The 18622-nt window shown below is 47.3% G+C and overlaps 1 protein-coding gene across 6 annotated transcripts in view; it reads left to right on the plus strand.

Annotated features, from left to right (window-relative positions):
• Positions 1 to 8594: 8594 nt before the first annotated feature.
• The window catches only part of LOC115475336 (glycine-rich cell wall structural protein 1-like), a 33800-nt gene continuing 23772 nt past the window's right edge, over positions 8595 to 18622 (plus strand). For 3 of the 6 annotated variants that reach the window (XM_030210963.1, XM_030210964.1, XM_030210965.1), the window contains exons 1-4: positions 8595 to 8762; positions 9074 to 9120; positions 16077 to 16142; positions 17354 to 17419. In XM_030210963.1, coding sequence (XP_030066823.1) covers positions 8711 to 8762; positions 9074 to 9120; positions 16077 to 16142; positions 17354 to 17419 — 231 coding nt within the window. In that variant the 5' untranslated portion in view covers positions 8595 to 8710. The remainder of the gene's footprint in view (positions 8763 to 9073; positions 9121 to 16076; positions 16143 to 17353; positions 17420 to 18622) is intronic. The other 3 variants (XM_030210968.1, XM_030210967.1, XM_030210966.1) reach the window with 2 other exon arrangements.

The following is an 18622-nucleotide window of genomic DNA, read 5'->3' on the forward strand; positions in this document are numbered from 1 at the left end:
ACATAAAAGATTTGTGCTCAACACCCTTCCCACTGCCCCCCCCCCCAATAAATCCTACAACAACTGCCCATCAACCCCTCGTTGCATCTCACAATGCAAACATGCTGGTCAGCAATGAATTTGGTATGGCAACATGTCCTGTGTGGTGTGTGTCAGAGGAGGTTCCAGGGTTCTGTGTCATGTCATCTGATGCAGCTCATTCCCCATGGGCATAGGCTACGCCTTACCACACCCTGCCCCATCCCCTGCCTCACGCCACCCAGCTACTGCACTATGCAAGCCATGTTGTATGCGCTGATCTCAATCACACTCCTTTTACATACACAGGGCTCCACCAGCAGGAAGCCGAGCGGCAAGATGAGGAGGGCCACCACCTCCAGGAGGAGGAGCAGGAGCAGGAGGAGCAGGAAAGGCATGAGGCGGAGGAGGAGGAGGAGCAGGAGGAGGAGGAGCAGAAGGAGGAGGAAAGCCAAGAGGAGGAGGAGGATGAGGAGGCGCAGGAGGAGGAGTCATCGGGCTCGGAGGAGGGGGTGCTCATCATAGATGAGGACTATATGGAGGCCCCCTCCCCACCTGTACCAGCAGCAGAGCCCTCTCCCTCCCCTCAGCCATCCACATCCCCTGCGGCAGCAGCAGCAGCAGCAGCACCATCACCTGCCCCACCGCGTTCCCCTGGGTCTGCTCCGTCCCCTGGGTCTGCTCTGTCCCCTGGGCCTGCTCCAAGCCCTGGGCCTGCTCCAGCCCGTGCCCCACCTCCAGCAGCCCTAGGCGCAGGGGCCATGATGCGCCTCCTGCAGCAGCTGGTAGATGGCCAGCAGCAGCTTGTAGTTGGCCAGCACCAGCTGCTGCAGGAGCTGAGAGCCTTACGGCAGGGCAATGAGCAGCTCCAGGGCCCACAAAGGGTACTGCTGGGCCTGCTCATTGCCCTGCTACAGAGGGCCTTGGTCAGAGGGCGTGCCCGCCCTTAATTTAAATTGGGGGGGCCTGTTGGGGGTGTGGGGAGTGGGTGGGGGAGGGAAATGTTGGGGTTGTGTGTGTGGGGGGAGGGAAATGTTGGGGTTCTGTGGGGGGGAGGGAATTGTTGGGGTTCTGTGGGGAGTTGTGGGGGGGAGGAGGGCATTGTTGGGGGTTATTTTGTAAGGGTGGGGGTGGGGGGAAATAAATGTTTCTCTTACACTATAACTATCAGGGTGTGTGTGTGTGTTTGTCTCCCTTGTGCATTACATATCAGCAAATAGTGCTGTTGAGTTGAGAGGAAGGAGGCAGCAATATGCATAGCATTAAATGTGCTGTGTGAATGAGAAGGTGATGTATGTCTGAGAATGTTGGCCATACAGAAGGCCACCTGTTCATTCCAACCTGCATGCCCATATGTGCAGGGGGGTTGGGCCGGGGAGCCTGGATGGATATTTGTGTTCATGAATACAAATGGCCAGCCAGCATCTCTCCCTCCCTCTCTCCCTCCCCCTCCACCATACTGACCCACAACACAGAGTGCCATCAATAAGAGATTAATAGTGTACCACATGTGATCTGCCAAGTAGGCACTTCCACATAACCCCAGGTAGCACATACACAGTGTTTGCTGTGTGATGGACACATATCCTTACCCACAAGCCACATTGGTGGGGGGGGGGGGGGGGGGGGGGGCCCAAGAAGGACCTACAAACAGGTGGCTCATATTTTCACATTGAATACATCAGCTATGGTATATAATGCTGAGGAGAAAAGGGGAAACAATGGGAAACCCAATAGATGGATGGGTACTTCATCACAGTTGCAATGTAATACTTGTGTTAGAGAAGGGCACAAATAAAAATGGTGCTCATTATTTGCAGCTGTGACCACACTTTCTCCAGTAGTAGATCAAGGTGTGTTACATTCAGGTATTCTGGGTTTGTGTCAAAGTTTGTCCCTGAAGTGACTTGCCTTAGGTGGGATTTGAACCAGCAACCTTATGATTATAAGGCTGGTGCTCTAACCAGTAGGCCACAGCAGCCACCAGGCTTTAGCCACCTGCAGGTACTTTGGGTTGGCACCTGTACACACACCCCTCTCCCTCACCACCACGTCTTAGGCCTCAGTGCCAGTACCTGTAGCCACCTTGAGCATTTTGTCCAGGCTACCGATTAAAAACAATGTTCATGTTCCCTACTACCTATGGAGGAATTTAGGAAGGTGTTCCATAATGTCCTAAACACATCCATTGCATAAATCATTCTCCCCTCCCCCGCCTATGGACCTTGAGAATGGGTGGCCACTTCATAAATGGGGACTGGGGTACACCACATAAACAAGGAAGATGGAACCTACCGGGAACCAATACAGCAGTTCCAACAGCTGACCCACACCACTGAGGACCTGCCAACCCCACAGTACAGTGCACACACAGGAACCTGGTGAAAAGAGAGCTACCTAAGATCTGACTCCAGACTACATACATACAGTGAATGCACACTCCTTGACTATGAGCACAAAGAGAAGAGGTGGCAGACAAATGAGAGCTTACCATGAACGTCTGTTTCAAGACTGTGTAGTGCGCCTTTTATCTTCTGGAACATTAGCTGCACATCTCCCTGATTGAAATTACCCTTACCGAGGGGTGCTTGTTTGGGGTGAGTGTAGCAAATTCGTGGCCCCCACACACTGCCTGCTACAACCAGGCAGAGAGAATGGGAGAAAGGAAGGGAGCATCAGGGGATGTGGAAGAGAGGAAACGGAAGGCATGGTGGCTGAGGGCCAACAATAATCCCCCCCCCCCCTAAATACACAGGTGTACCCAAGCATACATTGCTAAACACAAACCTTCATATAAGTGAGGGTAAAACCCTGTAAATGATTATAACGAACAATCGGCAAGGTCTCAGTGCAGGAAATGGAAGGTTAAATGGCAATGAAGAAAGGGAAGGCAGGTGGAGACGCCCATACTTATCTACTCATAATCGAAATCATGTGTTCCTAATCGCTATCTGAGCTGGGCACGCTTAGGAATTATGTGTATAATTGAAAAACAAATGCCCATATCAGAAACGCCTATTCCCCCGTCTCAATGGGCGTTCTTGGCGACTATATAAACGCCCACTCCGTATTTTCGATAACCCCATTGGTACAATGCCACCACGTATGCCCCCGACCCGGAAGGGTAATTTTTCAGAAGGTGAGGTGGAACTCCTGGTGCAGGAAATACAACAGCGGCACCGGAGTCTGTTTGCTCCCACAGGGCAGAGGCTGGCTGCAACCACAAAGCAGCACGAATGGGAGGCAGTACGGGACAGCCTGAATGCTGTGTTCCATGCTGGGAGAGACGTGGAGGATTGCAAGAGGACGTGGCGGAAGCTGAGGAGGGATGTTAGGAGGAAGGCGGGGGCCAATCCCCCAGGCCATGACACAGCCAACCTCACCCCCATGGAGCTGATAGTGCACTCCCTCCTACCCCAGGAGGGCATCCACGGGATTGGCTCCCTGGACACCTCGGGCCAGGCTGAGGACTCAGGTAGGTGTTTCATTATGCAGTTGGGGTATCTGTTGTGCTGCAGTACACTTGTGTTATAGAAGTTGGGGCCAGGGGGAGGGAGGTGAGGAGTGGGGGGCAGGAGGAGGGAGGTGGGGGGGAGTGTCTCTGGCTCTCTTTATGTACATTAACAAGCCACCTTTATGATGCTGTTGTGACCTGGTAACCCCTACTCTGTACCCTTACTCCCTATTCCTACCGTTGTCATTGGGTTTCCTCTTACTTGTCCTGTGTGCGCATCTTAATTGAATTGTAAGCTCTATTTGAGTAGTGGTAGTGGTCATGTGTGTTATAGGAGCAAGCAGACAGGGTGGGTGCTGTGGGTGTGTGAGCACCCCCAATATTGAGGAAAGATCATGTAGCTGTGCAGGGAGGAGTTTGGGGCACTGGGCTTAGCACCCCCAATACTACTTTCCAGTTGGTTCCTATGGGTGTGTGTAGGTTACTACTGTGGCAGAACTTTGGGGGCCTTCCTTCCCTACTACTCCCTCCTATTTTCCCATTAACAAACTGTGCCTAGTTCCTTCTGTGACCTCTGTGCTCTACTGAGTGTGGGCCACATGCATTCAACTGAAGGAGCCTGTAATGGGGGTCATAAAGCAGTTCTATGCAGTCTAGCAAGTCAGTAGTAACACAACACATGCTGCAATGTTGTTCAATTTAACAATTATACAACAAACAGCTTGTCCACAACGTTGTGAGTGGTGTCCTTCTCTTGGCTGCTCATCCACCACCTCTACCCAGCTGCCTGTGGGCCTCTCTCTTTCACACCCGTGTCAATTCCATTCCTCCTCACCATCTCTTTGCTGGGTCATCAGGTTGGGGGACATGCCAATGTATATGAATGCTGAAAGACAAAAGTGGGTTATTTGCACCAACACTAATCCTCACTCTTGTGCTATACAGGTGATGACTCAGAGGAGGCTGGGCCTAGTGGCCTGCAAGGCCAACGCCCTACACCAGCAGTCCAGCCTCAACCTCCACAGCCTGCAGCACCAGCAGTCCAGCCTCTGCTTCCACCCCCTGCAGCACCAGCAGTCCAGCCTCCACCACCTGCACCAGCTGTCCAGCCTCTGCCTCCACCACCACCTGCACCAGCTGTCCAGCCTCTGCCTCCACCACCACCTGCACCAACTGTCCAGCCTCTGCGTCCACCACCACCTGCACCAGCTGTCCAGCCTCTGCCTCCACCACCACCTGCACCAGTCCAGCCTCTGCCTCCACCACCTGCAGCACAGACACATGCACCACCAGCAGAGGCCGCACCTCCAGCACCGGAGGACTTTGGTGAGGAGGAGGAGGAGGGGCCAGCTCCTCGCCAGAGGCCATCCGGCCAAAGGAGGCAACTCCTGCGGCTGGCCACGGAATTACTCCGCCACAACGTGCGCTTGGAGGAGTACCGGCACCAGAAACTCGAGCTGCAGCGCCAAGCACTGGAGGCACAGCAGCGAGCCCACCAGGAACTCCTCCAGGCGCAACGTGAAAGCCACCAGGAGGTGCTCCAGCAACTGAAATGGCTGGAGCAGAGCATCCAACACCTGCGCCCTCAGGGCACAGCACCTACTCCAGCCCCCATGCTGCTGGAGCAGCCCCTGCCATCAACGTCCTCCTCCACTGACCACCAACCACCAGCTAAGAGGTGGGCGTTGCGATCATCGGCCTCCGCACCCACTCCTGCAGCACCCACCAAATCTGCTCCCATTCTGGGTCCTGTGGCCAGACCACTAGAACCAACAAGGTGGCCCGATTTCCACGGTGCAGCCGAAGCCGCAGGCTGACGTGGGGATAGGGAGGAGGACACTGGGAGCAGCAGCTCAGAAGAGGGTGAAGAGACTTCCCGTGCAGCACCAGCTGCAAAGGAAGGGCGTGGGAGGGGTAGGAGGGGACGGGGGAAGGGAAGGGGAAAGTGATGGGACATGCTGTAGGGTGAGGGTTGGTGGGAGGGGGGTGGGTGTGGGAGGGGGGTGGTGGTGGTGGTGGTGGGGTTGAACACAGTAACACATGCACTTAATGTAAATAAATAAATGTTCACTTACTTTCACCTAAAACTTGTTTCAATGAGTCTTTGTCTTGCTCTTACGCCAAGCTGGTAGGCATTGAGCTCTGCTCTGTGGGCTGGGGGTGGAGGGGGCTCCTCTTCCAGCTCATCTGGGGCCTCTTCTGGTGGTGGCTGTGGCTCCTCTGGGAGAGGCTGTCCTCTGCGCTGGGCCAAATTGTGTAACATGCAGCACGCCACAAAGATCTTGGCCACCTTTTCTGGACTGTAGAGCAGCTCTCCTCCAGACCGGTCCAGACAGCGGAAGCGGTTTTTCAAGAAACCAAAGGTGCGCTCAATGATCCCCCGGGTGCTGAGATGTCTCCTGTTGTAGGTTTCTTCTGCCCCTGGTTGTGGGTGGATCAGGGGGGTCATGAGCCATGTCCTCTGCGGGTAGCCTCGGTCACCTTTGGAGAAAAGCAGAATGAGATAGATGAGTGTGTATTGCTTGGAGCAGGTACAGGGGGGGCGGGGGGATTTGGATAGTGGGTTGTGGAGTGAGGTGGAGGAAGCCAGGGCGGAGGGTTGCCCAGTGGAGGAGGTATAGTATGGGTGGTACATGCATGCCATCCACCAATGAACTCCCCTCGCTCGAACCTGCGGAAGATGCCCGAGTGCTGTAGGATGTAGGCATCGTGGGTGGAGCCGGGGTACCTGGCACACACGTCTAATATCTCCCCCTGGGCATCACATACAACTTGCATGTTCATAGAATGAAATGCCTTCCTATTTCTGTAGGTGGCTTCGTGTGCCCGGGGGGGTCTGAGGGCTACGTGTGTGCAGTCTATCACACCGATGACCGAGGGGAATCTAGCAAGAGCATAGAAGGCGGCCATGTTGTTGTGCAGGGCCTGGGGGGGGTGGGGAAAGTGATGTAGTGTGAGGTGTGAGTTATGAAGGCATCCAGGAACTGGGTGAGACAGTGTGAAATAGAAGCCTGGGTGAGGCCTGTGTTAGCAGCTAATACGGATTGAAAACTGCCAGTGGCCAGGACAGAGAGAGAGGAAGTGATTTTGAGGTAGGCAGGGATGGGGTTATTCCTACGTGTCTGGGGCTGAAGGAGGGGTTTCAGCTGCTCACACAGCTGACTAATGGTGGCCCTATCAAACCTGAACCTTGTTAGACACTGCTGGTCAGTGAGTTGTAGGAAGGTGGTGCGGGGCCTAAACACTCGGGGCCGTGAATACCTCCTGTGGTGGGTGGCCTCTTCGTGTAGCATGCATGCCACAAGTGCATTAAGTGCATCCATATTCCCACCACCAGTGCAAGTATTAGGACTAGTAGTCAAACACCAACACACACAGATCTGTCACTTCCAGCCACCACGCCCTCTGGCCACTCACTCGCCAAACAGTACAGGAACACAGAGACAAACGGAGGTCAGGGAATAGAGTATACACGTGGGAAGAGTGAATGGGGAGGGATAGGGGGAGGGGAAGGGGCGATGGAGCAAAGGAGTAGGAGTAAGGAACGGTCAAAGGGTAAGACACAAAAAGAGGCAGGGCACACAGACGACCGTCACAGGTACTCAACACACTCGGCTTTCTCTCTGCAACCACCAGTACAGCTCTTTCACCAACAATGTCGCCACTCTCCAACTACGCACAATCGCTAATGGGTCTAAAGACGCTTTCCCCCTTGCTCTGGTCGCTTTTATTTCGGGTCCATCATATTACACCCATCTTCCCGCTCAACCAGAGCCATTTCGCTATTCGTTATACGTTGTACACGTCCACGTCGTATCACCGCCCCTAACACGCCCCCGACACGCCTCTTATTTGGACGTTTTTACGTGAACGTACGAGCGACACGGACGCACTGAAACATTCGTTTCCATTATATTGATTTACTCGTTTTTGTGAGATAAACGTCTATCTCCCGATTTAGGTCGTAATATAGGCGTTTTTGTCTTTCGATTATAAGCTGGTTGGTGTTTCAGATGAGGTTTTCCATTTCTCAGTTGCTGGTTCACTCTTGTGCAATACATGACGTAAAGCACTTAAGACTAACATCTGAAGTTCGTCTTCTTCATAATTTGGCCCAGAGTAATATTTCAAATGTGCTTAATATGTTTTCGGTGTACTCGCAGGACAGGCTTGTGGAAATTTTTCTGTATTGGTTTTCATTCAGGTTTGTATTTCTATGAATGTGATTCATCTAGGACATGTTATAAATGAAGTGAAATGAATGAATATTATATATGAAATGCTATCTCATTTTAGGTGGATTATTTTAGTACAAGATGTAGGATTTTTTGATCAGTTTTCCTAGATTATTCACTGACTCCTTTTGTAGGTACACAAAAATTCCTTATTGGTTATCATCCTAGGGTTTCTGGAATGTTGCTATTATTTGGGTTTCTGCCAGGTACTTATGACCTGGATTGGCCACTGTTCGAAGCAGGATACTGGACTAGATGGACCCTTGGTCTAACCCAGTATGGCTATTCTTATGTTCTTCCTGGGGTCTGTGAGTGATGGGCTGATATTAAGGGGGGTAGTTATCAACATGGGCAGGTGTTAAGACATGTTATTTTACTGTTCATTCCAGTTGTTAGTAACTAGGTCTTACTGAATAAGATAAAATAGCACCAGTTAGAGGTAAAATAACATGTCCTAACAGTAGTTCATGCTGATAACCTGCCCCCATAAATGCTTTCACTCTTCAGAATTGAAAATACAATAAATAGAGAGCTATTCTATCTCTGACAAAGTAACTCAAAATGGGAAAGAAATAATAATTTTCTAATCTGAAACATGACTTTTGAGAAGTGCTGACTCTGGTGCCTTTGGTACACGATCCCTCGTCCATAGTAATGAGCATCTGCATTAGGTGATCATACAATGGCTGCTGCCAAGAAATACATGATTAGTTTTGTCACACTGCCACATCTTTAGGGGATGTGCCTTAACATTTAGAGGATAGCAAACAAAGAGGTTGAATTGGTAATGCATGCTAAAACGATGATGAAACGAGAGGCACATGTCTACAGTTGCTTCCTTCATCCTAGTGCTGATAGCAGATGATATCACATGAGGAGTTGGGAGGAGTGAGGGAGAAATGTAAACCCCTATATATAATGAAGTGCTGAGCAGAGCAGTAGTTATCCCCTGATCCGACTGGGGGACCTGCAGATTTGGACTTGATCAACAACTACTGCAACCATGAAGATCGCCGTTTTCTTTCTGCTGGTGACTGTGAGCTGCTGCTTCGATGGTGAGTGACCTTTCAGCTGCTGAATGTTGGACAATACTCTTCCTGTGCCATGTGTACAAAAAGTCATGCCTCAGCCCGAAAAGATGAAAGGTTGACACAGTTACTGAGACAGGTTTCTGATAAAGCCTAAATGTAGGCAGCTGGAAAGTTTAGGATCTTAGATTCATCACCTATTTTCAATTCAAAGCTGAAGATGCTAAATAGATGATAAAGTTTCAAATTCCAGTAAAAGTTGTTTACCAAAACAATACACAAAATGTAAACAAAATAGCCTCACTGCTTTTTTCTTTCATCCTGATTTTATATTACAGGTGCCTTTGGCCACTTCATGGTCCCCAGAAGCTGGAAAAAGATCAATGTAAGTCTGACTGAAGTGAACATTCTCTCTAGACGTACGGGGGGAAAATTAGGTGCCCAAAATCTGGGACTACGAGAGTTTTCTATACTGGCATCTGGGCACCATATTCTGTTATAGAATAGAGCCTAATTCAGCATTTATTTAAGTATTCATGACATTTATACCACACATTAGCCCGAAATAGACTCAAGCTTAATGTGGCTTATAAACAAACAATAAAGTGAAGGAAAAATAATAATGTACAGAATATTACACAAATTACAATTACAAATTAGGCACCAACACATCATGTCAAAGGCAGGTATAGAAGTTGGTTGCTAAATGTTAGCATCCAGGCCCACCTAGACTTTACAGTATTCTATATTTGCCACCTGTGTGTGTGTGTCCCCCATACACACACCCCCTTTCCAGGTACACACTAAAGCAATTAGGCGCTAATCTATAGAATAGCATCTAACTGCCGTCATTTGAGCACCTAACTTGTGGCTCACATTTTCAACCCCCCAAAAATGTCTTGACGGAGATGGATGTTTTTCTCTCAAAAAACGTCCAAGTTGCAATTTTTGACACCCCAGTTTTAGACGCTTTTCTCCACAGCTAGTCCAAATTTCAAAGGAGTGTGTTTTGGGCAGGAAATGGGCTTCACCAAAAGTTATACATTTTTCTGCAATAATGGAACAAAAATTATGGTGTTTTGACTAGACCTGTTTCAATCATGAATAAGTGACCAAAAGTGCCCTAAATGACCAAAGGGGTCTTTTACAAAGGTGCACTAGCATTTGTAGTGCTGCACTAATGATTAGCATGCACTAAATGCTAGAGACGGCCATAGGAATATATGGGCGTCTAACATTTACTGTGTGCTAAAAAACACTAGCGTGCCTTGGTAAAAGGGGCCCCAAATAACCACTGGAGGGATTAAGGCATAACCCCTCTTACTTCCCCAGTGGTCACAGACCCCCTCCCACCCACTTAAGATGTGACACTGACAGTACATACCAGGCTCTATGATAGCTAAGATTCCATAGATCCATTCCTTCCAAACGGGATTCCTTTGTGTTTATCCCATGCATGTTTGAATTCCATTACCATTTTCATCTCCACTACCTCCTGCGGGAGGGAATTCCATGTATCCACCACCCTCTCCATGAAATAATACTTCCTGACATTACTCCGAGTCTGCCCCCCTTCAACAGTTCTACCACCTTCCCGTCTCCGGAAAAGGTTCGTTTGAGGATTAATACCTTTCAAATATTTGACATCTGTATCATGTCACCCCTGTTTCTCCTTTCCTGCAAGGTTTACACGTTCAGGTCAGCATGTCTCTCCTCGTACGGTTTTCAACACAAATCCCATACCATTTTTGTAGCTTTTCTTTGCATCTCTTCCAGTCTTTTTACATCTTTAGCAAGATAAGGCCTCCAAAACTGAACACAATACTCTATGTATTGAGATGGATGGGGAATATCCATTCCTTATTCTAGGATAAGCAGCATGAAATGTACTGTTTTGGGATCTTGCCAGGTACTTGTAACCTGGATTGGCCACTGTTGGAAACAGGATCCTGGGCCTGATGGACCTTTGGTCTGTCCCAGTATGGCAATGTTTATGTTCTTATGTTCTTGTTAGAGTAGCAGGCAGATCCAAGGAGTAGCCTAGTGGTCAGTGCAGTGGACTTTAGAGAAAGGGACCCAGGCCCATATCCTACTCTAAGTGGTACAGTTGTGGTATAATGTGCGAGCCCTTCAAAAAAAAACACTAAGTACCTACTGTACCTGCATATAGGTGACACCTGCAAACTTGAGGGCTATTGTGGTGATGTACAGTAGGTAATTTTCTGCTCCAGAATGGCTGACTATACAATATAAGGGGTTTATGATAAGATGTGTACCTGGGACCTTTTCTGTGATATCCACTGCAGTGCCCCCTTGGGGCCCCACTGCTCTGCTGGGATGTCTGTGTGGCCAGTCTACTAAGAACGATGGACCCCCAGACATCCCAATTGCTGTTTTTTTCTTTTCAAAATGGTCCCAAAAGAAAAATGCACTGAGTACAAAACGTCCAGAAAAGGTGATTTTTGATCCAAAAAGATATACATTTTTTAGGTTTGAAAATGGTTATGTTCACCAAGATTGGGTAAGGATTGACAGGACCAGCATGAACATCAGTATAACTCCTAAATTTATGTGAATTTTCAGCTGAAGCTTAGGATCCTGTGTTAGACTGAAAAGAGAGGACAAATTTAGGGGCATAACTTAGAGGGGGCATTTTTGATATGACATTTTGCCTAAAAATCTCAAAAAATAACCATCTAGCTCACAGCCATAATTGAACCAGAAAAATGTCTACATTTCTTGTCCAGTTATTGCATTGAGCTAGATACTTTCATGCTCAACATGTCCCAGGGAAAAATGTACACAAATGAGGCACAGGGAAATCAGTCTGGCAGCAATCCTAGTGAACTGGCCACACAGACATCCCAGCACTGTAGACGGGCAGCCTAGTGGTCAGTGCAATGGACTCCCCATAAAGGGACCCAAGTACAAATCTCAGCTAAACCATTCAAATCGTATGGTGAACCCTCCAGGAACAGAGAAAACCTACTGTACCAAATGTTCCACCACTACAATAGCCCTCAGGATTGCAGGTCACTTAGGGAGCCTTTTACGAAGTTGCACTAGCATTTTTAGCTCACTGTAAAAATCAGCTAACGGTAAATGCTGAGACACCCGTGGCTCAGCATTTACCGCCAGCTGATTTTTACCACAAGCTAAAAACGCTAGTGCGACTTTGTTAAAGACCGCTTATATATTTAGGTACAGGAGGTATTTCTATGCTCCAGGAGGGTTTGCATATTTGTACTGAAATGAAAGAGTTCAAGTGGAACTTGAACCTATGTCCCGTTGTTCACTGTCGACTGCACTGACTATTAGGCTACTCCATCCACTTGCTTGCTGCTTTCTTAGGAATGGCCATAATATCTGGAGCTGTCATCAAGCCTGGTGTCTACTGTCACTGTCACATCTTTGGGGGTGAGTGGGAAGGGGTCAGTAACCATTGGGGATTAAGTGGGGGATCATGCTTTAATCCCTCCAGCGGTCATTTGGTCAGTTAAGCCACCTTCGTGTGACTTAGTCGTGACTGAAACAGGTCTAGATTTTTTTAAAAACACTTCTTTTTTGTCCTGGACTTCTGTTTCTGTTCCATTATTGCTGAAAAATGTCCAGATTTTAAGCCCAGCCAAGTCCTTCCCAAAGCACTCCTCCCACACACCCCCTTGTAATTTAGATGAAGTGCGGTGTAAAACATCCCGATTCTGAGTTTCGAAAATTGTGACATGTTTTTGCGAGAAAACATCCATCTGACACTTTGTGCCACTTTTGAGATGTTTTTGTCTTTTGAAAATGAGCGTCTTAGTCTCTCAAATTAAGGAGCTCAGCTTTTTATGAATATCAGGCCCAAAGTTTTCTGCTGAAAATTCACCCACATTTAGGCCTGTTGTTCATTTGTTTAGATGTAGGAGCTGAATTTATGTGCCCAGAGCTGAAAATCTGTGCTAAATTCCTAACCTTTTTCCCTCCTAAATCTATCCGAAGTTGTCACCCAGTATTTCTGCCCCTACATGTAGGAGTGTAGCAAAATATGGAGTACAAATTTAGTCACCCAGCACTCATAAATTTCCAGAGAGGCCAATGCAGGAGTCTTAGAGTTAGGAGAACAAACTCTTTCAATATGTTTATTAAAATTTGATATACTGGTTTATTTATACAGAACAAAACAGTTTACAGTACAATTAATTAACATCTTATAAAAAGCATAAGTATAAATAAAAACAAATGTAAAAAACCAGGAACTCCATTCTTAAGAAGAAAGCCTAGTGTCTTTGTTACTTCAAAAGGGGAGGGGGTCCTAGGCAGAGAGGAGGCTCCTGATGGTGCCAGAAAGTGGGGGTTACGCTGTTCCCTGTCCAGTCACAGGTGCTGCAGCCTGCAGGCCATTTTTCTGAGCCATCACATGCTTGTTTTTGACTGGGAAGTGCTGGTAAGAAACACACTGGCAGCAACGACGTCACACCTCACACATGCTCAGAGGCCCGGGACAACACTGGCAGCTCGGGAGAATTAAAGATTAAATTAATATTTTGGGGGTTTCTGGCTCTAGGATTAGTTAAATAAAGCAGCCTAGGGGGCTTAGTGAGACCCAGAGGGGGGAATCACAGGTGCCACAATCACCGTGATTGTGCAGGGTCTTTATTTATTTATTTTATAAATGGACCTGGGGGTTGTTGGAAGTTTGAGGGGCAGCAACTAGCCTACTAGGAGGAAGAGGAGAAAGCCAATAGGGGACAGAGCTCAGAAAAGGGTGCAAATCTCCACCAATCAGGAGGCAGGAGGTGAAGCAGTCCAAGGAGAAGTGGGGGAGAAGCAGGAAGGAGTCTAAATTCAATGCTGATGAGTCAGTACTGAATACCATTTCTGGCACTGGTATCTCTCCCCACAACAAAGCCAAAAGGAAAAGGAATCCCTGCTTATAGAACCGTCAAATTATGAAGTAGGGGTGAACCGAATTAACACTTGTAACCACATAGGAAGAATGTAAATCTTTATTAGGCACCATTTATGCACAAGACCCGACATGGATAGCAGCGGGGGCCATATTTCCTGCGATATAATGAAGACTGTTGGACTCACGTCTCCAGTGGTGAATCGTCTATTAGTCTCTACTTTTGCCTTCTGTGATTCGTCATCGTAGAGAACTTTTCCTGTTCTATATTTAAGATAACTCTTACCACATGGCCATGCAGTGGGGAACACTTATTGTCACCCACTGAGGTGGTGGTAAGGGCTCCCACAGTAACCTTGCGGTAATTGGGCAGTATACAGTGACACCCGGGGAGGCGAGGAATGAAGACACCTATAGTACCCACCTAAGACAGCTGCACCGCAAGCAAAGGCTTCACATACCAGTAATAACATTGTGTGCCCACAAGTTTATTTTAGATAAGAAAATTCTTTAGATCTGAGTGAACTGACGGTCAAGATACTTAGCAAATGACACTTACCTGATCGCATTTTTGATATCCTTATATGAGGGTGTATTTTGTTAAAATCTGCTTGCTGCTGAGTTTCTGAGTCCCAGTTGCAGAGGTACTGAGGGGAATCTGAAAAACGGCCCAGTTCAGGGAAAGTGCATAGGATATTTTGTACAGTTACAGAAGTTAAGTTGGAAAGTGCAGTAATGTTAATTGAACACGTTGTTGTCATTGTAATTTATTACAAAATATTTAACATCTTGTACCATTCTACATCAATACCATCAAACTTTTAAAAATGGTACCAATTTAAAGAATATACACAAGTGTTTCCATTTATTATTATTTAATAAGTATATAATTATTCTTGTCAAACTCCTTAGTCATGTAGAGTAATTTGGGAACACCACTGAAACTGTGACGTCCATTTACTTGTATATGATATCTCGTACTTCCTCACTCCACCACTAGGGGGCTAGTAACACTAGCTCATTCATATAAGAGACACATGTACTAGTCCTATATAATAATTCTCACCACCAACATTCTAATGTGGGACTGCCTGTGTCCGTGGCTCCTGGAGTTGCTGAGCTAGGCTCCATAGCCAGGATGATGTCACTAACAGCTGATTCCCAGCATCAAAAAACTACAAGCACAGCACCACAGAAACCCCCCCTCGGCGCATCACCCAATCCTCCCCTCGGCACATCAAACACCCCCTCCCCCCCAAGCACATCAAACACCCCCTCCCCCACCTGAAGCACATCAAACACCCCCTCTCCCCACCCGAAGCACATCAACACCCAACCCCCCCCCCCCAGGCGCATCAAACCCCCTTGCCAGACGCAGATGCCAGTAGTAACGCTGTCCGGCCGCTGCTGCTTCTCCTGTTGAACAGCAGCGGCCGCTACAAAAAGAAGCGATAAATGTTTTTAAACCCAGCCCAAATCATTCGCAAATGCCCGAGTCTTACAACTTAGTCTCTGCAGCCGCTCCTCCTCTCGCCTCCACGTCACTGCCCCTGGAGTAAGACCCAGGAGGAGCGCAGTGACATGACAGGTGAGAGGAGGAGCGGCTGCAGAGACTACGTTGTAAGACTCGGGCATTTGCAAATGATTTGGGCTGGGTTTAAAAACATTTATCACTTCTTTTCTTTTTGAAGCGGCTGCTGCTGCTCAACAGGAGAAGCAGCAGCAGCTGGACAGCGTTACCAGTGGCAGCTGCGGGTGGCAAGGGGGTTTGATGCGCCGTGGGGGGGGAAGGGGAGGGTCGCTGGACATGGGTAGCTGGAGGGAAGAGGGGAGGGTCGCTGGACATTTGTAGCTGCAGGGGGCAGGGGGAGAGGAGGGTCACTGGACATGGATGGCTGGAGGGGGGGCAGGGGAGAGGGAGGTGGGGAGGGGGTCCTAAGACCAGAGAGGTGGGGGCGGGGAGCGGGGCCCTGCGAGAGGGGGGGTGGGGGCTCTCACTCACTCACTCACTCACTGTCTCTCACATACACTATCTCTGACACACTCCCTGTCTATTACACTCTGTCTCTCTGTCACACACACACAGTCTCACACACACACAGACACTGTCTCTCACACACTCTCTCTCACACAAGCACACACACACGCTGTCTCTGTCTCTCTCTCATTCTCTCTATGACACACACACTCCATCTCTCACACACACTCTCTCTCTCAAACATACACACTCCAAGGAAATCCTTGCTAGCGCCCGTTTCATTTGTGTCAGAAACGGGCCTTTTTTACTAGTACCTTATAAGTAACAGACCATATTTTTTTTTTTATATCTTGGTACAACCAGGGCATTACATCTCTGTTTAAGTAATTTTGAGCTTGATCTTTCTTTAGTGGCATTTATAAAATGTTTTCTGTCCCCTGGAAATAACTAAGTCTGTTCTTAAAATTTCTTCTAGGAAGCCGAAGGCAAAGAAATTGCCCTCCAGTATGCAGTATCTGCCTGTATGTTCAACTCAGTTAAGGTACAGTTTGCTCCCAGCTGCTTATTAATTGCCATGGATTCAGCAGCTGCTTCCCCATGATTATTGGCCGTAAGCTGAGATCCTGCTTACTATAGCTCTGGATGCATTTGATGATATCCAATAGAAAGAGCAAGTTTTTGATTAATGAATGGTCTACACGCTTATTATTGGCTGCACAGTGCAGAAAGGATGTCAGTATTGAAGATAGCTTTGTGCTAGACAGCGTATTAAAATGGCACATAGGTGAGAAGTTGAAAAAGGCACGTATTTTATAAAGGCAAAATTAGCGCCCAGACCCGTCTCCAATAGTGCGCAAATTTACACCTGCTGTGAAGGTAGTGTACATGTGTGTGAGTGTGTGTGTGTACACACATATTTTACAAAATACAACACCTAATTTCCTACCCTGTCTTTGCTCCATCCAAACTCTGCAGATCACGTAGCAGTGGTATGTGTGCAAGCAGTCGCATGATTTTTTTAACTCACTTTTCTGCATATTCACTATCTTTACACATGGAAGAAGCTTTACTAAGTTACACCCTATCCCTCAGATTCTACAAACTGCACCTAGAGATTTTCTATAACAATGTGCGTAATTTAACAAGCTTAACAAGCTAATGAGCGCTGATTAGAATTTAGGCGCACAAGTTGCTAAGCGTATTCTGTAACTATGTGCACCAAACTTCTAATGAACGTAGGCAAAAAGGGGCGTGGTTATGGCGGGGAAATGGGCGGTTTGTGGGCGTTCTGAAATTTACATGCCTAGTAATAGAATAAGGCCCAGTGCACCTAAATCTACACACTGGGATTTTACGCCATGTTTTCATTGGTGTAGATGGATGCACGTAGATTTATGCGCTGAAATATCAACTAAGCGTATTCTATAATTGGCACCTAAATCAAGGCACTGATGATAGAATACACTTAGTCAGCATTGATTTCAGCACCAATTTTTTTTTTTAGGCGCCATATATGGAATCTCCCCCTATTTGGCTAAGTAAAGGAGTGCATTCCCAGAATGCACTTGAGATGGTAGTAAAAAAAAATAGGACTGTGACCCAGAATGCACTGAGACTAGATTTACATAGTAGATCAAAACCATCGTAGAACGGACTGGGTTAATAATTAAGTAAACAAGAAAGGCCTAACAGTTTGGTAGGAATTGTCTGCAAACTTTGCTCCTCACTCACAGTTTTTGATTTCTGTTCTAGGAATTGTCAGCTGATCAGGAGTATCAATGGTATCTTGCAATTATAAGACTTATCAGGAACATGATGGTAAGACTGATGTGATCATGACAATTATGGTTGTATTTAAGCGGTTACTGGTACCTTCAGGTCAGCAGGAACAGGCTGGCCAGACTTGGTTTTATCTTAATGCATGCAGTCACTTTGTAGTTCTCATTTCCCACTGATGTGATGTCCCCATGAAAATCAGACCTACAAGTCCACTGAGTAAATCCAGGATTGCCCTAGCCTATGACAGAGATGCAAAGGATAAACCATCCCAAAGAGTGAGATTTTTCACACCAAGGCATGAGATTCAAGGCCAAAGAGTAGGATTTTTCAGGATATAAATCTAGAATGATTTAAGAGTAGTATTACTTTGTAAATGAATCAAGCAGCATTAAAATGTCAACGGCTTTTCTTTGGAACCTCTGAAAGAATACAGACAAAATGGGGAGCAATTTGGGTACATTTTTGAGCTGAAAATTGCCTTCCACCCAGTAGTTAAAAGTATGTACATGGGTTTCAGAGCACATGTACGTGCAGTAAAGGCAAAGGGATAGGACAAGGGGAAGCTTTAAGCAGGAAGGTGTTGCTCACATTCCTTCTTACTGGTTAAACCACTTGGTCTGTTTCTCTAAGGGGACCTTTTACTAAGTTGCAGTGTGGCTAACATGCAGGGTAGCGTGTGCTAAATCAAAACTACCCCTGGGGTAGGTCGGTCACCCAGTGGTAATTCTGAAGATGACATGTGCTGTTTCTCACAGTAGAAAATAATTTTCTATTTTCTACTACGGAGGTGGGGGGGGGGGGGCGTTCCTTATGGTAATCAGCAATGCTGCCACATTGCCGTGCAATGACTGCTTACCACATGAGTAGCGCATGAGCCCTTACCGCCAAGTAAATATTTACTTTTAATATTAGTGCACGGTCATTTACCGCCCCATTAAAAAAACGTCCTTGTTACCTTCTACGGTAAAAAATGGCCCAGCACTTGCTAATTTCACGTGTCCAAACTAGAACAGGCCACTTTTTACCAAGGGCCCCAAAGGCTTCCCTCTCATGAAAGCAGTGATCAAGATCTGATGAGTGAGAAAGAGAGATTTGAAAAGAGGTGACAGACTCATAATGAGTGAGACTTGGCATCTCTGCTATGATGATAGGAAACTGTCTAATAAGTCAACTAGAATTTTCTTCACTTCTTCCAGTGCTCTGACCAACTGGTATGGTAGCACTTTTAGGGCTGGGGATCCA

This window comes from Microcaecilia unicolor, chromosome 8 (assembly GCF_901765095.1).
Source record: "Microcaecilia unicolor chromosome 8, aMicUni1.1, whole genome shotgun sequence".
Taxonomy (NCBI): Eukaryota; Metazoa; Chordata; class Amphibia; order Gymnophiona; family Siphonopidae; genus Microcaecilia; species Microcaecilia unicolor.